The sequence below is a fragment of the Myiozetetes cayanensis genome, unplaced genomic scaffold, assembly GCF_022539395.1.
Source record: "Myiozetetes cayanensis isolate MyiCay16 unplaced genomic scaffold, myiCay2020 scf29, whole genome shotgun sequence".
In the NCBI taxonomy this organism is placed as follows: Eukaryota; Metazoa; Chordata; class Aves; order Passeriformes; family Tyrannidae; genus Myiozetetes; species Myiozetetes cayanensis.
Genome location: NW_026087510.1, coordinates 353227 through 366713, shown reverse-complemented (window position 1 = coordinate 366713; position 13487 = coordinate 353227). Strand labels below are relative to the sequence as shown.

General features: G+C 45.7%; 1 protein-coding gene across 1 annotated transcript in view; it reads right to left on the bottom strand.

Moving 5' to 3' along the window:
* Nucleotides 1-3619: 3619 nt before the first annotated feature.
* Nucleotides 3620-13487, bottom strand: part of IGFN1 (immunoglobulin like and fibronectin type III domain containing 1) — a 33017-nt gene continuing 23149 nt past the window's right edge. Inside the window, 9 exon segments of the mRNA XM_050322762.1 lie at nucleotides 3620-3633; nucleotides 4428-4754; nucleotides 5213-5512; nucleotides 6780-6975; nucleotides 8246-8334; nucleotides 9396-9698; nucleotides 10152-10280; nucleotides 11668-11841; nucleotides 12682-12981. Coding sequence (XP_050178719.1) covers nucleotides 3620-3633; nucleotides 4428-4754; nucleotides 5213-5512; nucleotides 6780-6975; nucleotides 8246-8334; nucleotides 9396-9698; nucleotides 10152-10280; nucleotides 11668-11841; nucleotides 12682-12981 — 1832 coding nt within the window.

Genomic DNA, 13487 nt, shown 5'->3' with positions numbered 1-13487 from the left:
GGGACACCCTGGGCACTCCATGGGGAGCGAGAGCTTTCTCTCATGGCACTTCTCCTCTGGGAGAAATCTTTGTCTGTATTGAATTTTGGGAGTCAGACTGGCACTTTCAGCACAGGCCTCCAAAGAGTGAATGACAGACCTTTCCCCCAGAAAAGAAAGTCTGGGTTTCAGGGTTTCAGGTGCACTTGGTGGGCCACCCTAGGGACTCCATGTGCAGGGAGAGCTTTCTCTTGTGGCACCTTTGGTCTGGGAGGAATCTCCATCTGTATGTGTAATAAATTAGTAGTAGTAGTTTAATTTACTCATCAAATTAGTAGTAGTAGTTTACTCATTAAATTGTATTGCATGTTATATTCTTATATACATATATATATTATTATAATCAATGTTCTATTCAGGTTGGGAGACTGTAAGTTGCAGAATGGTTCATTACTCTGTCAGCATTGTAAGCTGATAATCATGCAGCTTGCAGTTCTTAAGCTGAAAAGACAAATTATTGTGCTTTGCTGAATAAGTATTTTGTATCTTATTTTTATAAAATCTTATTGTCTCATAGCACACGCATAAAGTAACGAAGGGAAGGACAAGAATCAAAGGGTCAAGAATGAGAACGATACAGAGAATCCAAAATGGACATCTGGAGATGCCTACACACTGAGCTACACATCAGGCCTCAAGGACTAAAGACTAATTAAAACTATGGAAAGGAGAGCACCTGGCAACTGAAACGGGCCTGCAGGGAAGCCAACCAGAACCAGACCTGCAAACTCGGATCCAATAGAAGGATAACAAGTGACTATGGGAGGGGAACTGATAAGGGAATAAAAGTTACTGTTTTTGCCTACTGCGCTTGCGTGCCGTGAGTGGAGCAGGGGCCTCCCCGGCCGCTCAGCATGCTGTTTTGCTTATTTGCATTTTCATAAATCTTCAATAAATTTTTATTGCTATATGTCAGCCTAGTTTCATTTACTTATAACAGTATGGAATTTTGGGAGTCAGACTTCCACTTTCAGCACAGGGTTCCTGTAAGCAAAAAAAAGCACTTTTCTCCCTCATTAAACTGAGACACAGACCTTTCCTCAGGAAAGAAAGCCTGTAACCTTTGACTTTCAGGTGCAGTTGGTGGGCCTGGGATCTCCATGGGCAGCAAGAGTTTTCTGTCTTGACACCTTCTTTCTGGGAGGAATCTGTCAGTATTTAAATTTGGGAGTTGAAGTGGCAATTTCAGCACCCCAAAAGCTCATGACAGCCCTTTTCCCCAGGAAAGAAAGCCTGTAACCTTTGGATGTTAAGTGCAGTTTGTGGGTCAACCTGGGCACAACATGGCCAGCAAGAGCTTTCTGTGCAGGCATCTTTTGCCTGGGAGGAAACTTCTTCTTCCATATTGAATTTTGGGAGTCGTACAACCAATTTCATTGCAGGGCTCCTAAAAACAAATGACAGCCCTTTCCTCCATGTAACCTTTGTTTTTCAGGTGCAATTGGTGGGCCACCGTGGGCACTCCATTGCCAGCAAGAGCTTTCTGTCCTGCCCCCCTTATGTCTGGGAGGCATCTTAGTCAGTATTCAGTTTGGGGAGTCAGACTGGCAATTTCAGAGCACGGCTCTGGAAACAAATGACAGCCCTTTCCCCCAGGAAAGCAAGACTGTAACCTTTGGGTGTTAGATGCAGTTGGTGGGTGTATTGGGTCTGACTGAGCTGGAGTTCATTTCCCCACAGTAGTTCTCACAGTATTGTGCTTTGCATTGGTAGCTAGAAGGGTGTTGATCAGCACTGTAACGTTCCTTCCTCAGCTGATGGCAAGATCCTGGGAGGGCACACAGCCAGACCAGCTGACCCAAAGTGACCAAAGGGATATTCCATACCATCTGACATCAGCTCAGATATAAAAGCTGAGGCAAGGATCAAGAAGGCAGGCGTTCATTGTCTCCAATGGCTGCCTGCTGAGAAACCGTCATGCATGCTGAAGCCCTACTTCCCAGAAGTGGCCGACCATCGCTGCGCATGGGAAGTAGAGAATAAACCGTGTTATCTTTCACTTCGCTTTTTGAGCACAAGCTTTAGCTTTACTTTTTGCTTTAAATCAACTGCCTTATCCCAACCCACAAGTTGTTTTTTCCACCCTACTCTCTCCCCTGTCTGGTTGACAAGGGAAGTGATAGGGTGGCTGGGTGGGCACCTGGCATCCAGCCAAGGTCACCTTACCACAATTCCTTAAATTTTTTAACTTTGAGACCCTTACCTAAACTCTCAAGGAGTAGCTTGAGATGTTAAAGCTCACAAAATCCTTGTTTTAGTGGAGTGTTTATGAAAGAGCTATTCCCAACACTACAGGGCTTAACAGTATCAAGCTGCTGAGTTTGATTTCTTTGAATAAAGCCATTATATGTGAAAACTGCAGCAGACAGGGGCTAATGCTCAAGAGCTGGCTGAGCTGCCCCCTGCAAAAGAAACACATACTAATGGTAGATTTTACTGAATTATGGTTTAATTTCATAATCTACAGCTTGTCTGTACAACGTTGTACAAAATGTAACCAAAAGGAACATTTCAGCCCCATGGAAGGCTTTGGTTGTCTGAGGATGCAGGGAATTGGAGTCTTCAATGTATTTTCTCCTGTCTTCTGGATGCTGTCACAGAAGTACCTTTGGTGCTCAGGCTGTGGTACCTTCCTACACTCACCAGAACATTTTGCTTTCCAGTCTCCTCTTTTCAGTGGTGGAATTCCCCTGCCATGGTAGGAAGTCTCTGCTGGTACCTCTTATTTCTGATCAGACATGAAAGGTTTTTAACATCTTTTTGTATCAGGCAGAACCGTTCCAGCAGTGCCACGAGACAGGGGCAGTGAGGATGCAGAGGTGACACTGGTGTGGCAGTTCAGGACTGACACAGCCTTTCTTACAGCACTTGTTGTAGGGCTGCTCTGCTCACACTGATACAGCTGGTGGCAGATTTACAGTCCTTCCCAGGAGGGCATTTTCACTGAGTGCCACTAATTCCATGCCAGGCTGGTCTGAGAATTCATCTCTTACCCAGATTAAAATGAGCAGGCAGACATTCCTTTTAACTTAGAGGTTAAGGAAAATAACATACTTAGCTGCTACTGGTATGCAATACATGTAGAACTACTTCTCCCAGGATTAGGAAACCTGCTGAGAATCCATTGGAATCCAAAGGGATTGTTTTGGCTTAGAAAACCACATGGGAAAGGCCAACCTCAGAGATCTCTGGTGGTCAGAAATATCCCTGTTGCAGCCTGACAGCAGGTAAGGGGTGTGGTGGGATGGTCTCTCCTGCCTGTGCTCTCCATGGAAAGTTTCATTTTGGCCAACTACTTTTCCTCTCATCTTCTGTGTTTGCAAAGCTTCTAATGTGTGTTTTAAAGGTCTAGTGGAAAGCCATGATCATTACAAAAAATACAATTTTCTTCAAGCATTTTCCCCCTGATTTTGACTAAAATGCAGCATCGTGTTCAAAATGCAATTACTGGATGTGAAAAATTAACCCCTCAAGCTAAAATGAACATCTGAAAATAAATGCACAGTTTTAGTATGGACCTGTCCTCACTAAAACCTTCTCATTCACAGAGCAGTGCAGGGATGTTGTCAGGAGGGTCAAGCTACAGGGTGGAATCTGAAAATAAGAGAAGGAGAATTGTCTCAGTATTGTAATGCAGGAGATGATAAATAGTCTGAAAGGCCCCCTGGAGAGGGGGAGCTGGGCCAAAAAGACCAATGTCTGCAAAAGGATGACAGGGATGGTCCTTATGGGTCCCTTCCAACTCAGAATATTCTGTGAAATCTGTGAAATCTGGGGATTTAACTGACCCATTTCTCCACTACTGTAATCCCATTGCAGTGTTTTGCATTAAAGGGAAAATATTTGACTCAAAGTAAAGGATATTTCACTGAGTACAAGCACCAGCAATATTTAGGCATAAGTTTATCCATCCTTAGTCAATCCCACTTCTCCATTCACATCAGGATCTCAGTGGCCCTCACCACATCCCTCTCTTTCCTCCCTTCCCATTGTCTTTGGCCACCAAACCTTCACTGTTCCCTTGCTGCTCCACCTCAACTTGCACATCTGCAGGATCTTTATTCTGCAGATCCTGCACTGGAGATAAACCCAACTGAGATATTATCTTATCCAATGAAAATGGGATTGTTCTTTCTAAAATATTTTATCAGAATCAACCTAAACCTCTGTCTCATGTAGAAACCGAGTGGTTTTTTTTACATCTGTCTTTTAATTTCTAGTTCTGTTCCCTACTTGATCACTAAAAAAAGATAATCAGAAGTGAAATAAAGTAGGAGACTGCACTTGTTCTACAGCAGGTAGAACTGCATGAGACCATTTCTGAGGCCCTTGGCAGCAATGACACACCATGGCATCCCCCAGGGAAGGAAGAACACTGCAGATTTTACCTTTGATGGCGAGGAAGGCTCTGCTGGAGACACAACCCACTTCATTGGAGGCTTCCACCCTATATTCTCCTGCATCCTGTTTGGTGACCCCCATGATAACCAGGGAGCAGACTCCAAAGTCGTTTGTGCAGAAATAGTTTGGATCATTGGAGAGGTCTCTACTGTCTTTGTACCAGGTGATTTTTGGGGGCGGGTGGCCCCCAACTGCACAGCTCATGTGACACTCACTCCCTGTCACCACCACGTGGGGCTTCAGCGGGACAAGGAATCTTGGGTGCTGGTTTTGATTGACTCCCCTGTATTTCTGGGGTGTGACTCGGATTTCAGCTGTAAAAAACAAACAGAAAAACACAAACAGACCCTCAGATCCAGCTCCCAGCAGTGAAGTTTGCAGGGCTGGTTTTCAGTCAGACACTTGGCTGTGAAGAGTCTGAAATTCTGCACTGTAATTCCCAGAGATCCTATGCACCCACGGATTGTAACCTGTGCAACTTCTCACATTACCCTGGATTTAACTTTGGAGCCAGAAACTTTGGTTTCTGCAAAACTTAATAGATTTTTCCAGGAATTCATTTTGTGGCAAATTGCACAATATAAGGGCTGCGAATGAAGGAACTCTCTGCACAATGTCCCTGCAGAAAGGACAAAACTGGAATATCTCTAGGCATTCTTGTTCTAAACATTCCTAGGAGGAGAGAACTATTTCAGTATGGGGTGTTAGAAACAATAAAAGAAACAAAGCATAACAACACAAACAGAGAAATAGCTGAAAAAAACTGGTTTACCCTTTGTTTTTCGAATCCTCCAAGGCTGCACAGTTTCAGATGGAGCACTGGCTCCCAGGCTGTTCTTTGCCACCACCTTAAAGTAATAATCCCTGCCTGGGATCACACTGGTGAACGTGAACTTGTTGTTGTAGAGCAGGTCCCCCACCACGTGCCACACGCCCTTCTCGGATTCCCGTTTTAGGACAGTGTAGTAGAGGTTCTTTTCCCACTTCTCAGATTCTGATGGTTCCCAGGTCACTGTCACTGTGTTGGGTACATTCTCTTCCAACTTAAGTGGTCCAGGAGGCTGTGGGATGTCTGTGAGTTGAGGGCAAATAATGTCACAGGTGTAGAGACAGTGGCACAGTGCAGAACCCTAAAAACTTGGAGTCTATCCCATGGGGGCTCAGTAAAGATCCTGATCATTGGAAGGGGAAAATTTGATTCCTTCTCCAGCCACACAAACACTTTTGCTATGAACTGAGCTGCTGCTGCAGAACATCTGCATTGCTGGGCCTCCTGCCCTTCTTGCAAGGAGGAGAGGAGGGTGACAGAGCTGAACTGCTTCCCCTCCTGGGGACACAGCTCAGAGAGATGTTTCAGATGGGGCTCAGTGTCCTACAGCCTGTGCTGACTCCCCTCAGGCTTTTCCAGAGAGCATGAACTGCTCCTGGGGTTTGCAGTGTCTGTTTGTGGGACCTGGACTGGTCCTTTTCAGCAGAGTCACTCTGGAAGTACAGTTTTAATCAGTGGATTGCTCTGTCCTGCAGAAAAGTGATATAATGAAGTGCCCAGACTGAATCCCATGGAAAAACTGTACCCTGTTCTCCCTGTGCCTGAGTGGCCAAACTGCATCACAGTTCACCCTGCCAAACTGAGCTTGTTGCCTGCTGCCTATTCTCAGTAAATCACAGAATCACAGACTGGTTTGGGCTGAAGGGTCTTTAAAGCTTCTCTCATAGGCAGGGACACCTTCCAGTAGACCAGGTTGCTCCAACCTGGCCCTGAACACTTCCAGGGATGGGGCAGCCACAGCTGCTCTGGGCAACCTATGCCAAGGCCTCATCACCCCTACAGGGAAGAATTTCTTCCCAATATCCCATCTAATCCTGCCCTCTGTCAATGTGAAGCCATTCCCCCTTGTCCTGTCCCTCCATCCCTTGTCCCAAGTCCCTCTCCAGCTCTCCTGGAGCCCCTTTAGCCACTAGAAGGGGCTCCAAGGTCTCCCTGGAGCCTTCTCTTCTCCAGGTAAACACCACCAGCTCTCCCAGCCTGGCTCCAGAGTAGAGGGGCTCCAGCCTTCCGAACATCTCTGTGGCCTCCTCAGGACTCACTCCAGCAGGTCTAGAGGGCCCCCCAGAGCTGGAGGCAGCTCTGCAGGTGGGGTCTCACCTGAGGGGGGCAGAGGGGCAGAATCCCCTCCCTCAGTTGCACACACTGTGAGGTTTCTGGGCTGGGTCATGTCCAGCCTCTCCTCCACCAACACCCCAAGTCCTTCCTCTCAGGGTTGCTCTCAATCCCTTCATCCCACACAGCCTGGATTGACACTGGGAGTGGCTGGTACACACGGATGGCAGTGAGTTACCTGTAATTTGGACCTGGAAGCTGAAGGTCTGTCTCTTGCCCAGCTCGTTCTGCAGCTCCACGCTGTAGGTGCCGCTGTCGCCGAGCTCGGCTGCCCCGATCAGCAGCCGGGTGGTTCCGTCCTCGGTTTTTATGGTAGCCCGGTTGGGAAGAGGGAGCCCATCCTTTAACCAGATCACCACTGGCTCTGGAGATCCCTGGAAAGAACAGCATGAGTAACAGACCACTTGTTTCACCTCTAGATTGTGTCCTTACATCTGTAGTTTCATTACTTCTCGTCCCAAATATGTACCTGAACGACACGGTGGAGTCATATCTAGAAATATGGAGCCAAGATGGATCTAAGAGCCCTAATGTGCTCTGAACTTTCTTTGTAACTGTTTTCTTTCTCAGTGTCTTTAAGGATGTTTTTGCAGTAAAGTGTTTAGAACTATAGCAGCCAAAGTATTCTGTGTCAAGAACAGATGCCATCAGGAATTAATATTTTCTACTTTTTAAAAAAGATCTATTGGGTTTGGAAAGAAAAAGCATCCTCACGGTCTTTACTTCCCTTGTACCATCTTTGGTCTCAGTTCTCCCAGAGATCAGGAGAAAGGTCAGCAAATATCACGCTTGGCCTTCATCCACCTCCTCTTGATACCCCAGACTTTACAGAATCACAGGATTGTTAAGGTTGGAAAAGACCTCTGAGATCATCAAGTCCGGCCTGTAACTGATCCCAGCCCAGAGCACAGAGTGCCACGTCCAGAGATGGGGACTCCATCACCTCCAGGGCAGCCCCTTCCAATGCCTGACCACCCTTTCTGTGAATAAAAACCTTTGTTGTTCCAAGCTGATTCCAAAGCCCCCCGGATTTCTGTCAGTGCCTGCCTGTTTCTCAAGCCATAGAGCTTAAATTCTGCTGCTTAGTGAGACAAACACAGTCAACAAGGTGTTGCTAGAAAAGCAACCCCAGGTCCTTTTGAGGGAGTCAGAGGGAAATTTTTTAAATTTTATTGTCTTTTTATTTATATTATATATATATTGTTTATTTCATATTTATATTTTATAATATTATTTTATATAATTTTATATACTAATAAAATTTATATAATTTATTCTATTATATAAATATAGTATCTAATATAAACAGTAAATATAAATATATAATATAAAAATTAATTATTTTTTAAGTCTGCCAGAGCAGTGGCAGATGATGTTAATGTTGATAAGGTTGGATGGACAGCTTTGTGCCTTGTTAGCAGAGGTATAACCTCATAATGCACTGATGCCAACAAGTGACAGCTGAATTTCTGCTGGTGCTTTCCTCACCCAGAAAGTACACACAGCACAGGCAGCCAAAGGATTTGCCCGGTGTCTTGTAAACTAAGGAGCATGGCAAGAAAACAGTGGCTCAGTTTTCATGTCAACTACTGACTTAGAGCATAGAAACTGGCAGGAAATTCTACAAACCCATGGAATACGTACCTCAAAGGGAATATTCACCCGGATGGTGTTTCCTGCTCTTATAACCAGGAGGTTTTTCACTGTGTCATCGATTAGTAATCTGGGAGGAACTGGAAAACACAGGGATTGCACTGAATAGTTGTACACTGGTGACAGTCTCAGGTGCTGGATACCCCAGTGCCTTCCCCACAGCAGAGCTGAGGCTGGTGAGGAACTCACGGTGAAAAAGAAGCTCCCTGATTCACCCCTAGACTTTACACATTTCAAATTCCATGACTATTTATTTATCACTGCGAGCAAAGAAGGGGAAATCACATAAAAATACATTCACAACAATCTCTGTACTCATGTGATGTCTCAGTCACAGATAAATTGGCTCTTTACCCCATCACAGGGAAGATCTTTTGTGTTTAAATGGTGTCTGGAGAAAAGGAAATTCCAGTGGACACTTACAAAATACACTTGCAATACAGAGTACAGAAAACCCACAGGAAACCAGCCAGAGTTTATTTCAAATAATATTCTTTTAGTATTCAAAATATATTTATTTTTTAACCAATATAATATACTATTGTATTTAGTATTATTTTTTTAATGCCAAATACAATACTGGTAAATTGTATTTAGTGTTTCCACTACAAAACTGAAAAACCTGCTTCCCAGATGGACTTATTTTATGTACTGATTGATTACAAAAGGAGTCTCCAGGCATAGCTCAAAAGTAGACAACTTCCCTTAGGTCCCAAGTTAAGGAAGATGAATCCCTTACAGAACTATCTCTTACTTCTGTAATTCTGCAAAATTCCCAAGTAGCAGTTAAAAAAAGCAGAACTACAGATTGTAAATCAAGATGGAAAAGTGGAAATGTTTTCTATCTGGTGACTGTGGTAGGGCTCTGCACAGGGTGCAAAATATAAATGCAAAGAGAAAAAAGAGTTTTGGGGGTTCTTTTATTCTGATGAGTCTCTAACATGAACTGAACACTGTGCACTGCGCATCTAATATCAGTTAAATATTCAGAATTTTCTGGCAATTTGACCAGATAACAAGAATGCAGAGGAGCTGTGAATACTCATCATTCTTCTGTTAGTCTGGGACATGAAAGAAGCTCATCCCAATGTCCTACAGCCCTTGCTGCTCCTGTTCCCTCTGAAAGGAACCACAGACTTACCCACAGGGGCAGCAGCCTCCATAAAGGCCTCGAGCTCTGTGGCCTCTCCTGGGCCGCTGTCGTTGAGGGCTCTCACACGCAGGAAATACTTCTCCTTGGGCTGGAGGCCCTTGACTGTGCCCGTGGTGGCCTCTGCAGGAAGGGTGAGGCATCTGGTCCAGCTGGAGCTGTGGGAAGGCCTCACCTCCACCTCGTAGCCTTTCACTTCGTTCCCGTCTTTGACCTCAGGTCTGTTCCACGTCAGGGTGATGCTGGTGCTGTCACAGCTGCTCACCTTGAGCTCCTGCACTTGACCTGGGGATTCTGAAAAAAGAAATTTTGTTTAAAGTACTTTTTCTAGGATTTCTGTTCCATCTTTTCAGTCACTTGTGAGATTCCGCAGCATTCTTGGAGAGCACTGGATATCCACCACGCTGTCTTGCCCATGCCTTGTCCCAGTTCTTCAGAGATGGATCTTTGTTCCTGCCAGACCCGCAGTACAACCCACAACACCCCCAACACGGTCTGCAGCCCATCCCGAGTCCTTCTACACACTGCACATAACCCCACACAGGGAGTCTGCCACACCTTCCCTTGGACATCCCACAGGAAATCCTTCCACTCCTTCCTCAAGCTGATTCTCAACCATGAAACATTCCCCAGTTATTTGATCTTTGTCTTCACACACTTTTACAGAACATTTAAGAATATCTGCTCTCCACTAACACCCCCAGTCTACATTCAGCTACCCCAAAACCAGAAGAACAGAGCACTTACTCGTGGGATCCCGGGCAAAGACGGGCTGTGAGGGGTCACTGGCATCTCCTGTGCCAGCAGCATTGACAGCTGCCACCCGAAATTCATATTGCAGACCTTTCTTGAGGTTGGTCACCTTCAGCTTCTTGTCTGCAGGAAGGAAAGGAGTGTGTTGTCTCAGGTGAGCTGTTCCCCAGCAGGAGAGGGAAGACAACAATGCTGTACCTTACTCCAGGTAGAATTATGGACTGAATAATTCTCAGGAGCTATAAATGCTATCATTGATTCCCCTGCCCTTTCCTATCCAAGTGCATGTGTACTTCTGGGATGTGTTCATTTTATTCCCTTCAAAATCAAACAGCACTTGAATCACAGAATCACAGAATCATTTAGGGTGGAAAAGACCTCTGAGATCGCTGAGTCCCCCCTGTGCCCGATCCTCACCTTGTCACTAAGCCCAGAGCACTGAGTGCCACATCCAGTCGTTCCTTGGACATTTTCAGGGATGGGGACTCCACCACCTCTCTGGGCAGCCCCATCCAAGGTCTGACTACCCTTTCCAGGAAGAAATTCCTTCCAATGTCCAACCTGACCCTCCCCTGGCACAGTTTGAGGTTTCCTCTTATCCTGTCCCTTGTTCCCTGGGAGCAGAGACTGACACCCCGCACCACCACACTCCTGCCCTGGCTTCCCCCTCCTCAGGGACTTGCAGAGAGCCAGAAGGTCCCCCCTGAGCCTCCTTTTCTCCAGGGTGAGCCCCCCCCAGCTCCCTGAGAAGCTCCAGACCCTTCCCCAGCTCTGTTCTTTTCCCCCGGTATGCTCCAGCCCCTCAATGTCTTTCTTGAATTAAGTGGTGCAGAACCGGGCACAGCACTCAAGGTGCAGCCTCGGCAGTGCTGTTGAGAGTTAATAAGTTAGAGATACAGGATGCATCCTGCTTTTCCTCAGGGGATGATCCTAAACCCTTCTATACCAGAGAACTCCTGATTTATCCCTAATAGAAGATGCTGCTATAGTCAAAGCACACTCTGGAGCTCATACACATCACTTGGGTTTCTTTATATCCCTTGCATTTATAAAGTCCTGTCTGTAGGACTAAGGACAGTAGTTCTGCATGTGAAGTGAAGGCTTTAGTTCCAGAAAATGGAGACATCAGAGGAGCTACATCCCAGGATGCAGCATGAACTTCTCTGTGCTCTTCTCCAGGTGCCTCCACACAACCTAGAAAAGACCATAATCCTGCCCCCAGGCTCAGCTGTGTATAAACCAAGAGCTGGCTTTGCTGTGGCACAGCCATGAAACCTTAGCTGGGAGAAAAATGGAGTTGTGAGAAAACGTACACACCAGAGCTGAGAAAAATAGAAGGTAAAACTTCAGACACACTAAAATGGCTGTGATGGAGCCAGTCAGCAGCTCAGGAATTCCAGAGGAAAAACACCAATGTGAAAAGGTGTAAGATCCTAAGCCATTCCTGAACCCAGATGAACTTTTTGCCTTGTCAAGTCTTCCAGACTGTTCCAGGATTTGGGATACCCACCTTTTACAGGCCCATTGGTGACTGGCAGCCAGGTCACGGTGCCCTTCTTGCGTTTCTGAACTATATATCCCACAATTCGGGAAGCACCAGTTTTACGAGGTGCTTTCCAGGATATTGTGATGGTGTCCCTGCTGGCACTGACGATCTCAGGGGGATCTGGGGCCCCAGGGGAAGCTAGAAAGAGATTAGGGTTCCATTATTAGCAGGTGTACTTTTATTGCAAGATAATATAGCGTTCTGTGTCATTTCTTCTTCAGTTTCCCCAAGGTATTCACATGGATGTGCTTTGAAAACCTGGATCCAGCATGGACCTTGTTCCTGAGTTTTGATTTCACAAAAACCTGTCATCAGGACTGACAATTCCACTGTCAGCCAACAGAGTGAGGTGTGTCCTTCTTACATAGTAGGAACAGTCAGCATCATTCTTGCTTTTAATGATAAAAACTGGTACAAGTATGGATTTTTTAACACTCTGCTAAAGCTTTCAAAATACATAATCAATGTAGAAAGAACCAGAATATAGCATTGCTCTCTCTAGTACTGCATTTGTGCTCATCGCCAAACTGTGTCTAGTATTTGAACTCACTGGAGGACAAAAAACACATTCAGTTGTTTGGAAATCAGGGAAATTGGAGTGGTCATGCTGAAAAATGCTGCACCTATGGAGACACTGCTTTGTCCATGAAGTTAAGAAAAGGCCTCACATGTTCCCTTTCTAGCCACACTGGGAAAATTTTCCTTTGATCTGGATGCATTTTGCATTTCCCCTCTGGAATTGGTTTCCAATTCAGAATGGAGCATTGCCAAGAAGGCAACTCCACCTCAGCATCACCAGAGCCTACAATAAACTGCTGGTCTTGCTGTGCAGCCTCCACAGATTTGTGTGAAGACTTCACAGCCACCATTCAAGTTTAGTTCTGTAGCAACATCCAAAGTGCAGTGAGTTTTCTTTGATGTCAGCTTTGATAATAGATTTCCCAACCTGAATTATGAACTATAAAAAGTTCTCCTTACCTTTACCAACCGCCTTCACTTCACCCGACTCCAGCGCATCACTCGTTCCCTCCACGTTCACAGCTCTCACCCTAAAGTAGTAGCTTGTATCTTCTTCCACTTTGTTAGTAGTGAAGGTGGTGCAGCTCCTGGGGGTTTCTCCCAAAGTCTCCCAGTTGTTCTTGCCCACCTGCAGCCTCTCCACAATGTACCTTTGCACTGGTTTGCCCCCGTCGTCCTTTGGGGGCTGCCACTGGATGGTGATGTCGTTTGCAGAGCTCTCAACAATTTTGATGGGTCCTGCTGGTGGTTGTGGCTTGTCTGGAAAGATGGACAGAAAGATGATGAGTTGGGTGCAGACCCAGATGTACTCCTGGGTTTGGAGTAGCTCACAAGCTGGGAGACTGTCCCTGATGGAACAGTCTGCACAGCTGCAGAATGAGGGCTGGGCACTGAAATTGCCTCTTCCAAATTTCCACTCTTCTAACTTTGATAGAAAGGGACAGCCAGGCCCTTGCTCTCTCTGGGCCAACTGTTCCCATAAGTACTGTGCCAAGTCAGCTTGATGATACAGGAAGAACATCATTTCTGGTCTCCCAAAAGGGCCCAGACATTTATGGTAGGGCTGAATTTGGCCTTGATACCCCATTTCAGATTTGCATGTTGAGCATAGTCCCATCTCCCACAGTCTCCCAATGTTCAAAACTCAGCTGATGAGGCTGTGAAAAACCAAACTAGACTTGTGCCACCTTGTACTAAAGGGTAAGAAGCATGTCAGGAATCTTTCTTTGTACCCTGACTCAGTGGCAAAATACAGTGTTGTTCCT